This window comes from Varroa destructor, unplaced genomic scaffold (genome assembly GCF_002443255.2).
Source record: "Varroa destructor unplaced genomic scaffold, Vdes_3.0 BEIS01000005.1, whole genome shotgun sequence".
NCBI classification, from domain to species: Eukaryota; Metazoa; Arthropoda; class Arachnida; order Mesostigmata; family Varroidae; genus Varroa; species Varroa destructor.
In genome coordinates, this window is record NW_019211458.1 from 40,163,858 (window position 1) to 40,187,321 (window position 23,464).

Below are 23,464 nucleotides of genomic sequence, written 5' to 3' on the forward strand. Positions count from 1 at the left end.
GGCGTAATAGAACCGCTCTGTTTTCGTTGGTGGTTTGCACCGGTAACGATGCAGGCCCACTTTAGTTGAACGTAATTATTGCTTGTTTGTATATCGTCGATGTTGTTTCTTTGCAATCGCGGTAACATACAGTTGTTAACAGATGGTGCGTTTTTTCTGCTTGTATTTATTGTTAAGTGTGTCAATTCCCAAAACATGTATTGTAATAGGACAAAAAGCCGTGTTTGTACCTATGCTTGTCTAAAAAGTTACCGGCGATTATCGACTAATGTTATCCGATCAGTATCTATAACAACTCTGCTTGTCGTTTCCGGCAGGCGTTGTTACATCTGCTCGCTTCTAATATTCCTGCCGGACTAGATGCATGAAATGTTTTGAAACGTAGCAATGCAGCACAGTAACGAGCAGCCGCTGGAAAAACACTGATTTTGTATTAGTAACCGATCGCTGTAGTGACAGTAACGTACATTGACGTTGGGCCGTAACCAACAACAAGACGCAAAAACGGCATCCCGCATTTACAATTGCTACCCACAGATTTCGTAGTATTTCCAGAAAAGCATTATCATCAGCAACTCCGCTGCCGTTGCCGTTACCAGCCCTTTATGCAATCTTAAAATGATCAAGTATCCTACTATCAAGTGAGCGTCAGAACCCGTTAATTTAACTGAAATAATTAGAAACTTAATATTTTATAACATATTGAATATAAGGACTTGCGGTTGCCACAAGTTTGTCTACCTTTACCATAATATCATATATACCTATCTCCCATATACTATGGGTTGCCCTAATACGTACCTAGGTACATGAAATATCTCGGGCTTCAACTGATAGCAGAAAGCGTGAAAATACATACATATATATATATATATATATATACATATTGCGAAATCTAATTTTGAAACTAACTGGGAAACCACTACGAGCAAATGCTTTGTAGATATGTGTACATACATATCTTGCTTTTGTTGACCCAGCGACAAAAGTGCGGTTTTTCTGAATAGAGCATAATTATCTGGGCGAGAGAATCACCCGGATCTTTTACGTCACCTCGAACCGCTTGCGGCAGCAATATTAGCCACAACAGAGTTTGAAGACAGCATTTGCTTTGTCTATTGAACCTTTACCACCCTGATGGCACCCGCAGATATGGAACGGGCGAGCGAGATCTGCCATCGCGGAATACGTTTTACCAACGTCACTTTAACCCGCGGTAACAGCGCAGCACCATACACGCCATCGCATACGGGGAAGATCCATAGCATAATCCAACAAACTGATGCCAATAGCCAACCCTCCCATACAGTATAAGAGAAGTGCAAACATGCCTGTCTTTTTCTTCTTTGTCCGTCACTACTGGGAGCCGACCGGTTGACAATCCGTATTTCAGGGCCTGAAAACCATTTCAACCACAAACGCTATACGACACGAACATATGAAGTAGGACACTTCGATAGTTGTTCCAGTCAGCAGCGTATCTTCCGCGCCGCCTCCGCTGTCTGCGTAAGTGCTATTATATGGCAGCCAATCCACGAAGCCTGCGCTATTGATGGTCGATTGGACTGCGCCGTATGCGCGCCAGGGAACCGTCAGTAGCGCAACCTTTTCTAACGTCTGCCTAACATATACGTGTTACTCTCAACCAGGACCAGGTGGGAGACGTGAAGAACAAGTCTGCAGCATCGCTGCAGGCCGTTTTGTCCTGGAGTAAAATATTACACACGAAATGCCTTTAACGAAAAAGAAATGTTCTAGCCCCGCCGGGAGGGCGGGCGGTCTTAGTTTGTTGAGTAGTTATGTCCTGCAATAGTTGTCGCAATTTAAGGAGTGCCATCGGAGGAATTTATTAGACTGAAAGTCCTCGAAACAAGGATATCATGAATATCAACTTGTGCGAACGAAACTAGAGAAAGGTGTAAAGTGATTTTAACTTTCAAAACGACAAATGGCAATCGATAGTACGCGTGCTTTGTACGGACGACACGGGGGATTTGCAGAAAGATATTGATCGTTTTTCGACACCTTCTGGCCGCCTACGGGGGCGACAGGACGACTAACGAACGAATCGTCAGGCAGCTGCGCCGTAACTGTCGTGTTTTTGTAACCAAATGTGATATTGACAATATATGTTCAGATGCATACGGAAGTTAGGTAGACCCACCATATTGATTTAATATATTAAAGGAAAAACTAATCCACAAAAGCGAAGTTGTGCTTTATGTGACTCCAGCCAGGCTACTCCCCTATGCTCTAGAAGGACCATTTCCATTTCTGCTATCCAATTTATACTAATAGCTAGCTATATACTAAATATCTATCTACAAATCATCTTTAAAACTATCCAAAAGAGGCAAGCACTTATCTAGAAAGTCCGTACGACCCTTTCTGTGGCTGAATTTGTGCCAGTTAATTTTTTTTGGGCAAAAAAAGCGCATCCGCATGTAGCACAGGTCTCTCGCACACAACTAAGTGCAAAGATGAGACTAGCATAGTCGGGTTTCTTTTGCTGCCTTTCATTTCTCGCCTGTATCAGGACACGGAACGCATGTGGCCTCAAACTGTGAAATGGTCCATCACGCATCAGCGCTGGCCACGAAATCTGCTTAATATGGACTGCCGCCACTGCTGAAGCCGCAATTCAAGCCGCTACATCAAACAGAGTGCTTACAGTCAGTCGTTGACAAATTTACATGCACACGATATTGACAAAGCAACTGTGGCAGCAAAGCTGCTGCTGGTGCTAGCTAAGGAAAAGTGAACGCGCATGCAAAAAAGTCTGCGCTAAGAATAAGATATAGAACTGAAACGAATAGGATGGGAATCGCCTGTAAGAAGGCTAACGATACAAAAACACATTATGGCTACTCTGTAAGCGGGAGGTCAGTCAACATGGCTGCAACCAACGGCCTTAGTGACAGCGTCAGTAGCAGCGAACGAGTTTTTGGGCTTTAAATTTTGGAAGACCAAAACTGAAAGGCCAGACGAAGAGGACACATCTGTGTGAGATGCCCTGAAACCCTGAATACCAAGCGATGACTACTAGCTAAACTGCGGTTGCCTGGTAGTTTGGCAACGGCCGCATCAGTTTGGCTTCAGCATCGGCAACGATGTTTTCGATGTCAACGGCGGCAGAATTCAAATGTCATTGCGGGATGTCGTCGTCTTATTCGTTGTCGAATGGCGGCAGCGACACCATCACGCGTGTGTGTGTGTGTGTGTGTGTGAGTGTCTGTGTCTGTGTGTGTGTGTGTGTGTGTGTGTGTGTGTGTGTGTGTGTGTGTGTGTGTGTGTGTCGATCAGTGATGAGGCGCGATCTTTGCGCGCTCGTCTTGTCCATTTCGCCGGCGATTGGCAACAATGCTTCATAAAGAGCGGCAGACGATATACATGCAATGCAACAGAAAAGGCAGCGGAGGGGGACGACTATGAATGCCATGTGGTCGCCTCGCATCCACTTAGCGACGCGGATCATGAGCGCAGTTCTTGAATCATTCGATCAGTAGTAGGCAGAGTCATTCAATACAATGTAAACCGTAGCTGAGGCGACAATGGCCGTCAGTTCGCACACCGCTAGGTCACCTGATTTGTTCGATTTGTCACCATGTTCGGTCAAAACTTTGCCTTTAGGAACCTTACAATAGTCACCTTTGCAGATCGGGCAATGGTAACAGACAACAGCCACTGGGAAGCCATCGCCATATAAACGGATGGCTCCACTGGACACAAGTAAGTTTCGGGCCGAGTTTGTCGGAAACAGGAAACCCTGTGGTGTGCCTCATCACCTTGCAAAATTGCTCTGAACCAGCAAAAGCTTTCGACTCGAAAGTTCAACCTGTTTCCTACATAAAGCCCCAAACTAATAACAATGAGAAAATCATGCAAACGATGCTGAAAACGACGAACGGGATAGTGCGGTAGTCCTAGCCACACGTTTTATGCTGCTTCTGTCGTAACGGCAATATCTAGCACATACAGAAACAGTAAGTTGATCGTAGAGTGTTTAACCATCTTTCGTTTCGCTATGCTCAGGCAAGATACAACAACAGGTGCCGACGACCATTTGCCTGGCACTATTCGGCTCGGTATAGTGGAGTACCTACTGCGTCTATTGATCATTCTCCTTAGCTACGTATTGTTCAATTTATCGTATCATACACACGAACGCCAGTGCTGACCGTAGGTCTATCAAACCTCGATGGAGTGCGTGGGCGATCGATAATTGTATTTGTCGATCTCACGCGTCCGATCTTTTCTCTGTCGTTAGCGTTGTCGTCATCGTGGTCGAGGTGTTCGCGATGCGCTGCAGCTGTTAGCGGTACTAAACCGTCAGTTGCTCTCGATCTTGCTGCTATTACAGTAATTCTGACCGATCGCTTAATAGTACGTCGTTACCGGCACCACCTCGAAGCCAGCGGCGGTAGGACGAGACGTCATGACCATTCATTGATGCGGTATCTATGGCACAAAGCAACGCCTTAGCACCATACAGCTTAACCATATTGCGAGCCTCATCCGACCGCACCATAGATCATAGTGCTAGTACTATGGAGATGTTAACAAAGTAACCTTCAGCCTTACACTGAGACGGTGATGCTGACAAGGCTATACACACGCACATTAAGCGAGGAAGGCTATGATTGTGCCGACGACAATGTCTTCGACGATTTGGCCGGCGACGAATGACGAAAATTTACGTGTCGTAGTATTAAAGTTTACGACGACATCGGGGGCTCGTGATGGCGATAGATGAATAATACGGAATAGTGTAGGGTGATGAAAACTAGTCAAAAGTCAGGCGGCGCACCGAAATCGAAAGAGAAAACGTCGACGAAAAAACAGCAGCAGAAGCTGCAGCCGACAAATCCTAATCAAATGACAATACCTCGTTAAACGGTCTTCATTCCAATAAGCACCGATATTCGGTGGTGTCGTTTCTAGAGAACTAGTAATTTCCGATGCATTAACGAATATCGAAATGTATGTAGGGATAGATGAAGACACTCTTTCAATCCAGTCATATTGTATAGTGCTGTGCGTCTTTGAATAGGGAATCTGTTATTTGTTGTCAGTTTCGGCATTATCAATCGTAATCTAAGTATACCATTATATATGAAAACCCAGATACGTTCAGCTTATAAAAGCCAAGCCAAGCTAAGCCAGGATACGCCCTACTCTTACGAACTTCATACCAGCACGCGACGGCCAGTCTCACCACCGTCGCTGATGGCCGCGCTCTGAGCTTGAGATGCTGCTTGAATTACTATGATACTATTATACATGGAAATTTATTTATCTGTCAATGCTATCGTTGTTATTATTCATCCATACGATTCATTGTTTACTTCGTTATTTTCGCTTGTTTGTACAGCCGTTGATCTCAGCTATAGGAGGCCACAAGCACACATGTACGTATATTCAAATGAAATTCATGATTGCTTGTACACATGCATCTTTTAGTCTCGATTTTTAATAGACCGATGCCGTTCGCAGGGGGGAATCTACACAACGGAGAAAGGAAAAACAGAAAAGTGAGTGTGCATATCATAGTTGCTCCGCGCGGGGGGTGGGGGCGGAGGGTGCGAAAGTGACCCCGTCGACAAGCCTCTGTTGAACATTGCCCATCATTTCAACTAAGGTCGTAGCTGAAGGACCACTGCTGGAGTAACAGCCCCATAATCAGCACGATCATTACACCCGGTGGCGAAACGGAGGAAGATGGAGGCCGGTCGACGAAACGAATCAGTTAGTTACTTCTGTAATACTAATCTGTGGCAGAGTTCCCGTCTTGTAGTGATCAGTATCCGTTCGACCTTGTCAGAACGGGCGTCACTATTTAGCCGTAACACTATTCCTGTATCAGGAACGCGCTACCCGCTCTTCTGCTGCCATTTCGACCGATTGTCTTACACTTCTTGTCGCACTGGAAATGTTTGCTTTGGAGAACCCCTAGCAGCAAAAGTCAGCGATGGGGCGGTGCTGGCCGTCGTTTCGAAGAGCAGTATTTTCAACACTGTAGACTACACCAATAGAGCTAAAGCCGTTCGCAGTACCCGTAATAGCCATAGCCACACCAAATATAAAAAAATGATCTTTCCGCAGTGCGTCTGCTCATCGTGGCGCTACTATTACCACAACAACAACATCAGCAATAATGTGATCATGTTCTGCGATTGATAGACTCGTACCCTTTTCGCTGATTGGGCCGAGTTGTTTGATATGCTCGCAAGCATACTTGCTGAGGCGGTTTCGGGCGATGCTCAATTTGCGCGTGTTGTTTGCACGGCGCTTCGTCACAAACAATACACCGTCATAGTAACTCGTATGGGCTTATACGGTAATGATAGGCTTACAATGATGTCTGTCATCTTTATTTTACTACTATGTTTTAAACCTGCTAGACACTGACCAAAGCCATCAACAGACAGACAATCGTATACAGTACGTAGCGGAACACGCAGCTCGTCTTCGTGTCAAGCGAAAGCATGCAACCTACGCTACTATTAATGAAGAAGCAATGAGACAGCTTAGATGAACCTACGACAGAGGTCTAATCCAAAAAATTGAACGCAGAATTTTTATAACAAGCACAGCCAGTCAGCAATAGTGGTCGAGAACGGTAAAATAGAACCTAACGGACGCATGATATCTGGTTAGTTGTCATGATTTCAACTCACTGCTTGACGAAACAAAACACTATGTTGTGTTTAGAAGAAATGCTATACAGCAACAATTAAAAAAATCCAAAGGAGCTTCTTTTGCACAGGTTTGCTTTGTTTTTCTTCAAAAGATACATGTATAAATATACTATGCTAGTCCATTGATATGCTTCAGAGGTTAAGCTGGCAGTAGCTTTCTTGACTGTTTATTTGTCATCATGCCTGTGTCACCAACATGTCATGACTGTTTGGGTATCGTCTGCCATCGAGCGACTTTGCCGGTTCGCAGACTTACGCCGCTGCAATCTCATTTGAAAATGCCAATTGGCCACCTGCGAAAAATGACCCGAAAATAATATCAGTCAGAGTTCCATTATGTTTACGATACATTGTACATCTATTTCTCTAGCTTTCTGAGCCAGCGCTCCTGGTGCTCGTGAGCGATGGTCATCAAATGACGGTAAGGACGCTGACGATGCTGACACCGTAGCACAAAAATCTTTGATTTCTAGTAGGGCGATGATTTTTGGGCCATAAATGGCGTCGCATTGCAGACGTCCTAAGATGTTTCCAGGCAGGACCACTGACAGGGGACGGGGGTAGGGGTCATTTCAGTTATGTATAAGCATGTGATCTATTTGGCTAAGCCGTACTGCCTATTCGCTGTGCTCTTCTTATGCCATTCAAGCGCTCTTTATTGAACGAATTGACACTTGGTGAAAGCGATTTCTGTTACTAAATGGTTCCCAGTCAACATCATCGCGCGCGCCTCCGACTTTGACGTAGCGTTAAAGAAGATTATTAGAAAAAAAATGGAAAAGTCGCGTTGTTGTGGCAGCCCCCCGTGTCTGATGATTATGAAACTCGCTCGTATAGCCAGTGCTTTCAACCAGTTGACTGGACGACCTTTTACGATGAATCAGTCCCTGATCTATAGCGTCACAGTGGAACCTCAGTCCATGCCACACAGATCTGTTCTGATCGTTTGTAAACTTGTCCGATTTGCACAATGATTTAATACAATGTTGTTGTTGTAACCGCCATGAATTGATGCTACTAGTACTAGTGCAGGACTAGGAATGAAAATATCGCTGATTTCAAATGACGCATTTTTCGTCGATCTATAGATAAATACGTACACATATAAATATATCAGTGTCTACATGGATGCTATAGGCGTCATGCTATATCTAAGCAATTGTGTTGTTCATAATATTGCCAGCAGAGAAAAATATCACGGATAGGTTAAGAATGGTTTGATCGTGCTAGCTGCTCAAGCGTGTATGTTTTCGATTTTCATTAAAATTTGTATTTTTCCGAGATAGCCACCCGCAGCAGGTCGTGAGGCTTGTCGGGAGGGAAAAAAAAGCTACAAGAGTATTTCTATTATGCTTCTGATAGATGTTCGATAGAGGCGAAACTAAGAACTTACCTTGCAGCCTTCGCAGGTAAACGCGCCGAAGTGGTATCCCGCTGCCGGTTCCCCGCACACCTTACACAGCTGCGACACCTGAAATGTCAGTACGCCCGATTCTTATCAACGATATGCATACCGATATCTAGTACAAAAGCAACTAATTATACAATAGCCTTTAGTATATTTTACTAAGAACTGGCTGTGCATTTAATATCTATACATAGAATGTACCTGCGCCAATGTATAGATGGATATATGGTATCATATAATTATAGCGAGTCAAAACGTCGTCTGCAAAAGCTAACAGAGGTACTGTAGTTACCAGCGTGATTTACGCAGGCTGACTGTTGCTCTTGCAGTTGGCACTATATCATGCAACGCACATTGCTTCCTTATACGATTATACACGTATTTTTCATGTACTTTAACTCGTCGTCCGCTCAAATTCTACAAAATACCTCATGTACTTGTTATATTTACAGGGCATTGATTTCGGAACATCTCGATAGTTTGCACGCTTGTTCTCGAACATTATTCGACATTGCCTATTCCAGTGGTAACTAGACGGCCACTGTTCACCGTAGTCATCATCCGTGGTTAGCAAAGCGTGCATCAGGTGGGCTGACGAGACGCTATGCAACGTCGTCATCGTACTAGACTCGCTAAACGATTTCTGGTAGTTTTTCTCATTTTGTGTTCTATATTTACCTATTAAAGAAATCCCCCATTTGCCCTCCTCCAAGTGCCCGCGAGGTCAGTCAGCGTGTTTTTGAATGTTTAGATTAACCAAAGTGGCGACCGACCAAACAAACGTACGCAACGAGTCGTCGTTTCTAAGCCGAAATCCGGAATTACCCGCTCAGATCAGTGAGACCGGCTGTTGACATCGGCCATCGTTTCAGTCGATGGCCGCTTATTGATCCGTCGGCAATGCCTCTTCGGACTCAATATCAATAGCAGTGCGCGGTTAACAATAGTGGCAACCTTCATATCGACATCATCGTTAAGTCGAACGTTCCTTCGTTGGCCGGTGCGTCCATCTGTCTATTGGTTGAACTGAAGTGGCGACTGAACGCTGTCTACAGAAGTTCATAAAGTTCGTGAAGTCACTTGCACTCGAGCTAATCAGAAACCGCCATAGTGGCACCAGCGACGACGACGACAGCGAGCGGCAGCATCAGCTTCGTACTCATCGCCACAGTTGCGTCTCCGTCATCCATAACTATTAGCCGAGAACCCCGTAGTCTGGATATCACCGTCTGTACCCAGTCAGGCAAGTCGGCGTTGGTACTGATCGACACCGGCGTCCAGCAACGGGATCAGAACACGTGCTTTCGTGCTCGTTTCGGCGTCAAGTCGCCTGCGCAGGATGGAATGAGAGGTCCGCTCGAACCACTCTCAGTAAATTTCGCTCTTTGACTTGTCTGCTCGACATTGATTCTGGATCTCTTTTGCACATACGTTCAAACGAGAGTTCATGTCCACGTTAGCGCCTGCAATCATGAGTGTGTCTCTGTGTATCGTAATATGAGCACAAATATCGCGCGCGTCTATGTACGTGCGTATATATATAGTCTTGTTTAATCGTGTATGTGTCGTTGTATACACTTCCGTTTGCTATATAGAACGGACTTAAGCAGACGGGACTACCTCCCATTGAGCCGCGTAATCCTTGGCGACGAAAACGGCAACGCCATCATCACGGTAAACCCCGACAGATGCCGCCGCCGCCGTCTCCGCTATTGATACACTATTTTTTTTTTCTCTTTCCTGGTCACTTTTCATCTATCGCTCGTTATCTGTTCGTAGTTCTTACTCTGCTCCACGCCGCTGTTTTGCTTCGACAGAACCATACAGTATTCTCTAGCGAGTCTCCGTCGTGGTACGATGGGATAGCGGCATCGACGTCGACCTCGTTGTCGTCGATTAGAACCATCCTATGAACGGATAGACGCAAGCCAGCCACAAGCAATAAGCAAGACACAAATTCACTGTTCCGCGATGTTCATTATACCGCTCTACGATTTGGCGTTCCCCAATCTCCCATTCACGAGCTCCGCATTGCCCATCGCTGATTTGCGATCCCCAGGGGCAGCAATAACGATTGGTTCTCTCTTAGGCTGACGGTCCTCGGTTGGACAACGAGCGAACCGCGTATCAAGTACCTGTCACCTCGTCACACGCCGTCCTTTTGACGCAACCTCGACCGTACAATCGTTTGTATATGCATCCATGCAACGGCTGTCTATATACACATATATTAGAGAGTCGCGAAGTCGTACATCGGCCGTCATAGAACGAAAGGTTGTTTTGAGTGTCGACAAAGTATCTGCACACAAGCTTCGCAAGCATTTGTCTACTTCAGCGCTTGGCACGATGGAGACAGACGTCTTGAACAAGTTCAGTGCAGACAAATAAAGGATAGGGTCGATCGATTGGATGAGACCGCGCTGTAAATCGATGGCCACACAAACACATGAATCCTCCTGCTGAGCCATGGGACGTCGCCGTCAGCATGGTAGCGCTGTCTGTACCGGCCTTGATGAATCAGGGATTTTAAATAAAGAATGAGACTGAATGACAGAGAGAAAGACGAGCAAGCCAATCCGCTGCCGAAAACAGAAAAAAAAAAAAGCTAGATTAACACAAGAAGGTGCCTAACCTATCAGCCATGTCATAGGAGTTGACCAGAAGCGAGGAAAGTGTGCGTTGGTGAAAAATGAATCGATAATTCCCGTACGCAAATTGTTGGCGCTATTCATCGCAAACCAACAACAACGATGAACGGATGACCCACGTGAGGGCTACTCGTTCATCGTCTATACTCTACATTCGAACATTGCACGCCTCGTAAGGCGCCGCAGCCCGGCTTCGCTTGTTATCGGTGACAGGTCAACGTGAATTTAGCCTCCAATAGTAATGCAAACGGACGAAAGCATCCTATTCTTTTGATAGAGAGAGCGATGACAACTGGCGGCAGATGAAAAACACACACATATATATATACAGAGAGAGAGAGAGGGGGGGGGGGAGAACGGCGTTTGCGCATAGGATACCGGGCCGTTAATTGTTGGCATTGATACTGGTGCGTGCGCTAATGGCAGTATCGTTAGTGTGGTCGTTACGCTAGACGCTGTTTTCTATTTGTTCTCTATCGACTCACTATCGGATCTAACAATGTCACGAATAGTGGATCCGACTGCTACTAGCTCTGGCCGCATTTGCACGTCGTCTCTCTCTTCTGCGTGCGTGGTGCTCGAGTAGACAAAAACCGTTTTTTGGTGCTGCGACTTCAAGGCATGCTTTGGTAAACAATAACAAAAGAAGCCACGAGAATCAAATAATTATGCAAGCAAACCCGAACTTGGTGGATGCTGAATAGAACCTTTCGACGATGATTATGACCTACTATCGAATGAGGTAAAAGGAAACGAAGGGTTTTAAATAAATATGAAAAGACCGTATTAGAAGATAAAGTGTCAGTTTAATGCGATAATAGCAACCCTTGAAAAGTGCATCAAAATGACCTACCTGAGTATATAATAGAAATTGTATAATATAATAACAGGACACCTAGATGAATAAGGACCAAAGGACCCCCATTGTGATATGAGCCGATGCACGAATCAGCGATCGACCGGTTCATGTCGAATGGCCAGTTCACGTGTTTCGTACTTCGACGGTCGCTTACTAAGTAGTCGATAATGTCCGGACTATTATTTGTATTTAAGCGGATTGAACTTTATGAGCTCGTTGGCAAACACAATTGTGATGTTAGCATTTATAGACAACCAAAAGGGCATAGATATATAACACATAATACATAACACGGATGGATATAACCCAATAGTAGATTTACTAGTCACTGAATAGTCTTCGCATACATTAAGATTATGGTACGCAGTCCATCTGAAAGGTGTAACAAATCATTTTCTCTTTATTCGTTGGTTCGTTTATCTCGCTCGTGTTGTCCGTGGCTTGCTATCCGTCTTGATCTAGCACAGATTTTAATGTCCTGCCTATTGCAGCTTCTAACAGTTAACACACAGAGGTTTCCTTAAACTTCCCCCCCCCCCCCCCCCCCCCCCCCGGCGTTACCTCTCTAAGAACGTTTACAATTTAACAGTATCTGATCAGCATCGTCACGAGCTCACAACGAGCTTGTTGACAATCATTCCATAATGCGGCTGTAAAAATTGCGGTAAATAAATGCTATCGAATGACAATAATTATATCTATTGCATAGTTTCCGTTAATGTTTTGCCGCTATCGATTAGTCTTCACAGCACAGCGCGTCACGGTATTGTGATAATTATTGTTACTAGAATTATTATTGTCGTTGCTGATAGAGAAGAGCTGAGCCCTGTATGTATAGCTGTTTTTATACAGTGTTAATAATTGACAGGCAAGCGTTGCTGTTTAACACGACTCAACATAGAAACGTGTCGGGTTAGATTGCTTATCTCGGAGACGTCACCGCTGGCTAACGGACCCGCGATCGGACTTACTGGCCCCCAAGCCATACAGGACCTGTCACTTGCTGGTTTTTCGATTTACCATTGCTGTTCTTCCTCTCTATCGTTTGACGCTGTCATGGCGACCACGGCTGCCTCTGTAGTTGCAGCAAAGGTGGGGTACGGGGGGTCCAGTTTTGTGTGGATATATATTGCAGGTGTCATTGTTGCAACTCCGCTAATCCTATCGACGCGTACCGTGATCCAGTGACCATAACCGTCTCGACGCAATGGCAAAAACGACGGTATCGGTAGAATTAGCGGCATCTTCGTTGCGAGGCGCAATATGGCATCGATCTTCGCCAGGTGGCCCGTTCGCAACCTGAGCGTGTAATGATCGCCAACATTTCATATTGTTGTTATTAAATATGTATATGGCTACTGCAAATAAAGAGGCACTAGCTGCTTTATTCCGGTACCAAATGTTCAGACGTGCAACGGCTACTCACGATTTTGCCTATGGTCACCTAATAGTTTTGGGCGTCGGCGGAAAACAATCAAGATCTGTCTAGTAATATTAATAATGACAATAAGCAGAGAAGCAACAACAACGACAGCAAAATGCCGGCGTTGCACTCACAAGTTCTTGGCAGGTAAAGATCTTAAACGATATCTGTCTGTGACCTTGGAGTTCGATTTGGTCAGTCTCCGGTGGACGAATGATTTAGGGGGTAGGGGAGAAGTGAGCAAGAAAAAGAAACATGCATATGACTGCAGAAGGACGCATGCACACATAATATTCTATACGGATGATGAGCCGGGAGCACAAAACATAGCGATAAAGCCACAACGTTATTTGTTGTTACTTCTTGTGCTTCTGCTTCACCATTTCGGCTGCCTGCAGCAGGAGCAACTTGTCTAGCAGCGCTGGCCTTTCTCCTCGCTTTCTTTAAACAACTTCCTTTTGTTGTCCTCGTGTATACGGGTGCTGCTGTGATCACTGGAGCTCCTCTGCTTGTTGTGATTGCAGCTTTTTGCCTTTGATTACTGAGGTGGACGAGTTTCCGGTAGCGCTCGCGATAACTGCAGCAGCACCGGCGACAATAGATGGAAGAGCGTTTTCAAGAGAGAGAGAAAGAAAACGGTGTCACTTAATAGACGTGATATTATAGCCATGACTTAATAGGCAGGTGCCCATAGTCCGTAGGTGTGCTGCAGCTGCTGCTACCGATTTCTGTTGTCGACTGTGTGTAAGTTGCGTGTCATTCTGAACTTATGGTGATCAGCTAAGTTGCCAGTAGTACACGCTATCGTCTGGTGGCATACAGACTCAAAGGTTGATTAAATATATATTACGAGTTCTCTTTATTTACAAACGTTTATATATATATATATATGTGTATGTGTATGTCTGCTGCTGTCACGATAGCAGTTTATCTTACTACTAAACTAAACTGTTAGCTGAAATCGACTGTTTATGCTGTTTTCAGTCTCTAGGCGATTTATGAAGAGTACAAGAAGAATACAAAGGATCCAGAACAGAACAATGAATTAAAAGCGACCGAAATCGATACTTATATTGGTTGGAGCAAGGACCCCTGGTTTAAAGTTGTTTCAATTTTAATCATAACTACAATTTTTAGATGTGGTTATATCTTGAGCAAGATAAACTGGTTAAGGCGGCGATAGTACATTTTTCGGTACAACGGCTTAATTTACGTACGCAAAGCTTCCAAATCTTGTTAGATGAGAAGTCATGTTAAATCTTACAGTACATTTGTTTCTGTCAGAAAAAAAAAAAACTTTAAAATTATAGTTTTTATTATTTTGACACAAGTCGCTGTGCCATAAAAATGATTTTTTTTTTTCAAACCAAGCTTTGTCTAAACGAAAATGACCTCTTCCATGCTGATGTTGATAGGATCAGTGAGGTGGGCAGGTTGAATATTGATTTGCCAGAATCCAGTGGCAACTCAATAAAACGTTCGACATCCGCCAGGCATTAGACTTCTTTTAGGTAGCGCGTCTCTTTGTTAACTTGGCACGTGCTCTACCTCAAACGCAAAATCTGTCCGAACATACAATGTTAAAGAAGTTATAGTTCGTCATAAAGACAAATTTCACTCCGGACCATTGATAAAAGGCGACTAAATGATTTGTCTGGTAATTACAGTTGTCAAAAAACATTGACGATAGCCACGCGTATCGGTGTCGCTGGTATACGACTGTGTTCTATCCACGATTCTGTACGTCAGTTTATTGTAAAGACATAATCAGTCAACCAAGTGGTTCACTCGATCGGTCTGTATTCTGCATCTTTCTTTTTCAGATGATTTTTTAGCATCTGACCAACCTCGGACTTTCACGGTCCTAGCTTCAAGCACGATCAGCATATGAATTCAAAAGGATTTTATAACGAACGACGTTTGTATGCAGATATGTATATCGTTACCTATTCGTATGACACGAAAAGTGCCAGATAGACCAAGGCAAACGAACTCGACGCTATCGAGGAAAAACACACGAAAGCGGAAAGTGATCGCTGAAAAATAGTCGCGGTTCAATTTCATTTTTATTGCCCCGCTCAGCAAAAGACCGTGATTTATGAAGCACGTCACTCACTCACTCAATGGCGAAAGGTGTTTTCTGCAGTTTGTCACAAGACAAACTGGAGAGCTCCTGATGGAACATGACGGCGTCGTCCGCCTTCGACGGAATACAGGGGGCATCTCGAGGAGACGGGCTGACAATTGTCAATATCAGCCTGAGCCCTGAGCAAAACCGTGATCTAAGTAAATTATCTCATGAAAGGGAAAAAATAATCTAGCTATGTAAAATGTCATTTTCTTCAAGAGAAGTGCCAAAAACGGAATTGCTATATTTATTCCATTGTATTGAGTTGTACCTTCTATCGGTCACGTCGTTGTCACAATTTTTCCTTTTCTCCTAATTTTTCTTTTTCAAAAAATGATTTCTACACAACATATGGAATACATACTGCTGCTATTATTCCCCAATTGCCTCTTTGCGTTCGTATCCCCGTACAAGCAAGAGCGGATTATTCAAAAGTATAAATGTTTTTCGTCTTGTTGTCGCAACAACAACAACAACAATAGCGGCAAAGGGTGGCAATGCTTATCCAAAAAGCATTTTGAATTCATTTTTCACTTATAGTTTTCTTTTTCCAGCCTTTTCTAGTAAAAGCATAGCTGCTGTCGCCTTCCGTCTGAAGTACCGTTGCCTATTCGACCCTCAACGGTACCCGCTGTCTACAGTGGTGACCCTGGCTGTAACAAGCGGCTCCCTGCCAGTTGACTTTTAATCCTTTACTCGCCCCGTCTTATATTCCTGATTTTTTTTTTTGGCTGTTTTTTCCTGAACAGTTTTGTCAGTCGAAACTTCTCTCTCTCTCGTTTTCCCTTTCGCCGTTCGGTTGTGGCTTTACATCTATTTTTGTTTTTCGTCTCTGTCGTTTTTATCGTTAATAAGTCCAAACAGACGACCGTTTTCGGGCGCCTAGGAGCAGAAGAAGTGACTCGACGTGCTGTTACTAAGCAACTAAGTAAACCCTTGTAAAGCAGCTAAATACCCTTGCTCGTAGAAACGTTGTTTATAATAGATGTCGATTTTACTCAACCGGCCATAAGCCGGCGAAATAAAGATGACATCGACAAGCTAAAGCTGACTGAAGCCCAGTTGGAGTATAATAGCTGAAAAATTACAAGAAAAAAAAAAGTCTTTCAAACGCTAAACGAGGAAATCTAGGAAAAGGCGACCGGCGGTAGAGGAGACGTTAAACAGGCTGGGAAACTACTGCCCAAGATGGTATAAGACGACAATGATAATGCTCTTTACCAATATTATTTCGGGGAAATTGGTTGGTATTTATAGATTTTTTATCATTCTGTTGGTCTGTCTGTCTGCAAGTTATTTAACTAAAAGATCAAGTGTCGCCCGCCTGTGCTTACCGCTTACAAAAGACGACGGCCATAGGTTGCCGCATGACACTTAGATGACGGGCTGGCTATCTGCTATCACTTTTAACTTTGTCATGGTTAGCACATTTTGTACCTCACGGAATCGACGACGGTAGCAAAACTGGCATTAGCATCTACAGCGAACAGTTGAAGATTTACATCCACTCATATACACACACACATCGACGCAGTCATGGCTGCAAAAGATGTTACGGGCATGTACATTGGCGGCGGTCTTCACCATCAGCGGCTGGACCAGAGAGTGCTGCATGATAGCGCATCAGCGAAACCAACCCAGAGGAACTCGGCTTGAACTGTAAAGGGAAAACGGCTTGAACGCTAAAAAAATGTGCCCTTAAAAATCGAATACAGCAGCATCCACCTGCAAGCTCTATTGGCTGCCGATAACAATTCAGCAATTTGGCCAGCGGCTGTCATAAACGATTGTTTATAAACTGTGCATTTAATAAACTAACGAGCTATCACAAGTGAAACGCTGTAACATCTCTTGATCGAGGTTGTATTAGAGCTGAAGTTCAGCTGTAGAGTTGTCGGACGACCATACATTATGACTGTTATCGTTCTTATTTCTTAGTTTACCCTCGTAGCCATGTTGGTTGTCCAGGCCAGTATGATTTAAGTTAAATGCCACGTTCCTTGCGGTAGATAGGGTTAATTAACACCGAACGTAGTGGTCGACAATCAACCGTTGGCTTTGATTATGTCTTCATATTTATTCTAACAGACGATCATGTTATCTTCTCGAATATGGCTATCAACGCCAAAATCAACACCATTACCATTATGTGCATATACATCATATGTGGAATGCCAGTGTCGATCGTTAGTTTGCTTCAAATTAAGCCTATCCAATCTTTAGCAAACGAGATATGCTCCTGATTACTGAATTGCAATGATAAACTAGGAGCGTTTCTTGCCTTCATGTGATGCCCGCTTTTATCTTGTGCCTAAATCTATTGTTAGGTTAGGTTAGGAGGTTAGGAGGGTGTCATGGTCTGCGCGGTTGATACGCATCTTTCTGAACGCGTCACTACGGTAACTGTGATTAACAAGCACGCTAGTCAAATCCTTGGCTTTAGCAAAAACGATCACCAAATTAAAGATCAGGAGAACAGAGTATTAAAAAATAAACGAAGAATTATTATTCAGGTTAATAGCTGCGTGGCTGTATGGTCGCCATGCTGTTTCATAGGTTTGTCGTCGAAACAAATCATAGATCTGTTTCGCAAAGCCCATTTCGGCTAGACTCCTAGTGGGGCATGCCCTGACGCCGTACCTGAATAGAGGTGGGCAAAACAGCTGCTAGTAGTAAAAAATATAAACAAGAAAACGGGCGAAATCAATCGACACAAAAACCATAGAACAAATTATTCAGCAATAATCGAACAGTATAGAGACTACGAGTATTGCGATGTGAGCAGTTACAACAGATGGAAAAGAAGTCCTCCGTATCAGCAAAAACAGCAACGACAACAACAGCTAAAAAATCAATCGTATCCACGAGGTAAACAAATTTAGTGTAATTCTTATTGCTTTTGGGCCTTATCCAGTAAAGCCAGACCCCGGCCCCAACAGTTATTCTCACCGTTTCCTCTGCCTTAGCGCCATCCGTTAATTGTGACCTTTCGCCTTTTCCTGTCATATTTAACAATTTGTTACGACGTAGTTAAACATTTAACAGCAGTGGGAGCTACGGCAGTAATAACCAAATACCCGGTCCAGCGTAACGCAGTGCAGACAACGGTTGGTCACCAGTTCTCTTCGTTGAGCAGTCATGTTTTTCCTTTTCTTTCTTTCTATCTTTGTCATTCGATTCCCCCGAATCGCTGTTCTTCTTCGACTCGACCGAACTCGCGCACGAAGTATCGTCACCGCTGCCAAGCGGTGCTATTTGTATGACACCGATGCTCACTCATGATGTTTGACTCCGTTTGGCCTAATAGCAAGTCCGACTTTGAGACAGTTACTCTCGGCGACGGCAAATCCTTACAGCTCCTCCTACCATCGCTGCTGGTGCGCATGCTACATTCCCTACCGCCTGCACAGCGTGTACCGCTAATAGTTATAGTGTACCTTGTACCTTTGATTTCTGACTTTATGTTGACGTCCTTTCTGTTGTTAGTCGTCGAGGTTCGTTTACTTCGTCGCCCCTACCGACGGCGGCATATAAATATTCTTACATACATATATTATACGCTACGGGTTACGCATATACATGCACAGTTGTTCCTGTCTGTTTGTTGTGTATACTGCACAAAATAGGCACATTCGGGCTACCGACTTACCGCTTGAGCAAGCAACAACTCGTCTTCCTCGTCATAATCAGTTGAACTCTCGGCATCGATAGGATTTTGAACACCTCATGCACGTACGTTTTGTTTTGTATGCGCACGCCTCTGGTTGGTTGCCTATCTATTTTACGACAGGTGCCGAGAAATAGCCCTCATTGATAAAGTTGTTGTTGTTGCTGCTGTTGTTGTTGCTATTGTTGTCGCGGCTCTGTGTTTGTCGTCGCCATCGGGTCTTCGGCGCTTTCGCCTACCACGGCGGTTATGACAGTTTTGCTAGTAGCCATGCGCGATGACTCGAGTCATGACGCACGCGTATTTCGCCCAACCTCAACCCAAGCAGCAGTTATTCTTCGGCCACTTTTCGTTTCGCGTTTCGCGCACACTTCGGTCCATTTGGAAAAAGTAAACATTTATAGCCCCCTTGAACGCAACGGTGACGACGAGGCAGCGATAAAGACATTGTCTCAGCAGCCAAAGCATAGTTTTATTATCTCATCCCACCACCGTTTAACCTCCCACCAGCGACTGCCGCCGCTCCCTCTGCTTCCCCCATGTAAATGCCCATGTCCCTTTTCAATGCCTTCTCCAAACCAGCAGTCATAATAGCATCAGTATAGAGGCCGTACAGCGTAAGATGCGTTCGTGATTCTTTTGTACCAGTCGATTGCCGTCATCGGTAATATGAATCACATTATCGGAGCGGCGAGGAAGCGGCTCCGTAAAGGGCAATAATAAATATGTAAAATATCTGTACTTCCGTCCCTGTGCATAAAGGGAAACTATCACTATGGGAAGGGGTTACAACAGCAGTGAAAATATTGTGCATATTAATAAAAAGGCTCAAAGGGGTCATCCGCAACACCATGGACCTGTATCACCTGTGACATAGTCTATGTCATATCATACGGACTTACGATTCAGCCACGCAATAAACTGTGTCAGGTGGCCGGGCCGACTTACGCGTCTAGTGGCACAAAAGGTGACTACGGATTAAATGCGGCAAAATTTAGATAGAAGAGTGCGAAATCTAAAAAAACTGAAGTGTCCGCATCACTATATGTCGAAGTTCTTTTTGTGCAGTAACTATATACTCACTGTATTATGTAACTTTTCAGTGATGGACTACACGATCATGAGGTAGTAAATAACACAGTTGTTGAACTTGTCATACCAGTCGAACGCTTCTTGTTCCCTACTGCGTATAGTAATGAACATAGCAGCTGCGTTTCGTATTGGACTCTTCAAGTTCTTAGTCCGGATCGTTTCCTCGAAAAGTACCGCATTGTCAACGTGAAGTTAGTTAGCCAGCTCTCATTGCGCGAAAATCATGCATCGTGCGCAAAAGGGGTTAAGTCATATTTTGTTGGTTTAAATCGTTTTGAAAAAGATCTAAGCAGGTATTATAATAACAGGCTTCTTGATTCACATAGATATTGATATCGCCAGTGGAACTCGAAATCAGGTGAATATTTCAATATGTTTGGCTTACGTTGTCTCTTAGTAATAATATCCAGTCAATTACGGTATATTTGTGCGCCTTAATTATTTTGGAGTAAGGTCGAAGAGCCGAACCGATTGCTCCGTTTACCTTACGTGCGTGTTTTTATAATCGAAACGAGACAAAGATGCACTGTTGCAACACTAATTGCCGTTAAGGAGGTACATCATCCAGTTTTACCATAGAGGCCATCTATATTCTATAGAATTTAGATATATTCGTTCGATACTTGAAGCAATATTTGCAGGTCCCACCTTTTGTTTATGCAATCTGTTCATAACAAGCATACGTTGACCCATCTTTCCATTCCTTCCTTTCACATCACTGGTTTCATAAAACAAAAAGAGAATGCCAAAATGCGTCCAACACTTAATGTGATGCTTTCAATCAAGTAGATCTAAGTCTCAGCTGAAAGAGAACGTAATGACCATATCGCACCATTGCCGCAATGCGGCTCCTTTCCTGGGTTCGCTATTTTTCCAATTCGGTAGCAATCGATCGATCAGCCGATTGCATTGTACGACAACAGCGCTGTTATCGGAGTAGTTCACTTGACTTGATCAGAGCTTACCTTTACGACCCCTGCCTTTCATTCTGACAGGGGTCGGGACAGATCGGTCGCTGGGGCGGCCACTGAAGACAATGCAATCGAGACCACGGCGATTTTTACTGACAACAGCTTGAGCGCAGACGGGGACGTCGATTCTCCACCATCAGTCGTGGGTTATATACTTCTATTGTCGTTGTTGCTAGTGCAGTTGTACCTGCTTTGAAGGTCCCCCTGGTTGATCGTCTTCAATCGCGTTCAAGTGGCTTCCGACTACCATCGGAACGTACCTTGGCGGCGGCGGGGACGACGATGACGACAACGAACAGGCCACCGAAGACCGCCATCGCAGCTAAAGCACAGCAGAAAAAGGTGAATCTATTCCCGACATCATGATCCCCAAATATCGGAAGGCGCAGAGAGCACACGCAAAATGAGGGAAAGAAAAGCAAATATTGATCGGGGAAATGTCTGAAGACGACGCCTTGACAAGATCAAATCGCTGCCTGATTTGGGCTTCAATTTGACTGAAACTGCATACGTCTAGCAAAGCAGGGTATTGTCGATATTACATAGACAACGTCCAATTCTCAATTCAACTGCTGCTTGTTTCTGTCAGCGATTTTTCAGACGGCATTTTCGATAGCCTTAATAGTAATAAAATCATGTTCCAAAATAGGAAAAAAAAAAGTATGATTTGATATAACGCATGGCTGCCACTCTCGGGACGATTTCGGCGACGACTAAAAGGGGCAAGAGGTCGAGCCACTTGACGGAAGGATACACATATATATAGAATTGGCAGAAGAAGATAGATGAGTGACAATCCTCGAATAACATGCTCTACCTATCCCCATCCTTAATTTCTTCACCCTCTTGTTCTTAAATATTGTTTTATCATTGGCTGCTTCCATTGTCGACCAGCGTAACTATGACCGCCGCTTAGATTCATTTCAATTTTCAACTATTACTTTTTCCCCATGAGCCTACTCTTGTGATTGGTATGACGACGTGATATTGTTGTACGGACGGCAAGTTGCGAGCAGCGAAACTTTGTATTCCATCCGATAAATCCACGTGCATGAACTGGCTTAAAGCTGGTATTGTTTCAGGGAACGTTTTTCTAGCCAACGAAAATCATACGGCTTTCTCGTTGCAGTTTTACGTCACAGCTGCGTAACTGATATGGGTAATTTTATTTTTCCTTCACTAACAATTACTTTATCTACTAAACCCACCTACGTGCTGTGGCCTATTACCTGCGCGTCAAACGAGAGCATTTGTCTGGGGCAATCTTCGCTCACGATACGCTAAATGATCAACGGTGCAGTCTGCCAGCTGCAGACCTGAATTCTATCATTGGATACCTCTTTTATTTTAGATTATGTCATCATCCGAACTTTCGCACGACTCATCGTGCCCACGTTATTATCACTGCTGGCAAAGCCTCTGCCTAGCTTTTGATTTTCGTTCGCCATTTTGTCATCATCGATTATCATTACTAGACGACGAAACGAATCAAAATTGCCTTATTTGCCCCTTTCTATTTTTCATTTAGCCTTTGTTCCCCTTGATTCTATTGTAATATTGGTCCAATCTAAGATATTTCATGGCGACATTTTATCTTCTCTATTCGTTTCCTAGTCGATGCCACTTCTGCCCCCAAAAAAAAGCAAAGCAAAATTGGCCAGTGCCATTCCTCCGCTGTCGATCCCCATTCAGCCTCGCGCCCACTTTCATTTTCGTGGTGCCGACAAGTTTGTTTCGGTGAGGTCGGTGTTGCTACTGCTGCTGCTGCTGCTGCTGCAATCGCTATCTCCAGCAGCCACGCAAAACTGATCTTGCCTAGTTGTCTCGACTCGTTCGCTTTTGGTCTTTTTGCTTCTAACACGACGGAAAGCCCAATCCGGAAAATTGTGTGACACGCGACACAGATAAATTCGTCCAGTTTTTTTTTTCGCCGCTTGCCAATTGATCGTCATTGTTATGACCAATCGATACGACTACCCCTCGCCACCGCCGCCGTCAGCGATGCTGTGGCTTATCGTTGAGAGTTCGATGTTGCCGTTGTTGCTATTGTTCAACCGGAATCCGAATGATTCTTTGGACCTTTTGTTGTTATTATAGTTGCTGCTGCTGCTGCTGCTGTTGTTGTTACCGTGCCCGTTATGAACAGTTGACTCTCGAGCTTATTTTCAATGTTGGCCATCTTGGGGCGCACTGCGTTGTTGCTGGTCTCGCCGTAATTGCTGCTTTACATGTATTGTCAATCCATTGTGGTCAACAACACGGCGGCTATCTAGGAGTTCGATTGACGGTGACAATTCAGCCCGCTGCTGGCGTCGACTACAGAACGTACATACACGCGCTTCAGTAACCCGGTCGTCTGCTTCTTCTGCGTCAACTTTGACGATTTCGTTGTCGGCGTCGTTATCTCCTGCATCATTTTCTGCTCTTGCGTTCGCCTTTACTTCGACGACTTTCCCTCAATGAACAACAAGTCGCAGCGTACGCACTATGTCGCTCTCCATTATTATTGTTATTATAACCGAAACGTGTATTAGCGAAAGAGCTGTAGAAAGCACTACAACAAGTGGGAT

General features: G+C 44.3%; 1 protein-coding gene across 4 annotated transcripts in view; it reads right to left on the reverse strand.

Annotated features, from left to right (window-relative positions):
* The window catches only part of LOC111251714 (uncharacterized), a 91,463-nt gene that overhangs the window by 53,614 nt on the left and 14,385 nt on the right, over positions 1-23,464 (reverse strand). For 3 of the 4 annotated variants that reach the window (XM_022808596.2, XM_022808594.2, XM_022808595.2), the window contains exon 2: positions 8,092-8,169. In XM_022808596.2, the coding sequence (XP_022664331.1) occupies positions 8,092-8,169 (78 nt within the window). The remainder of the gene's footprint in view (positions 1-8,091; positions 8,170-23,464) is intronic. The other variant, XM_022808597.2, reaches the window with a different exon arrangement.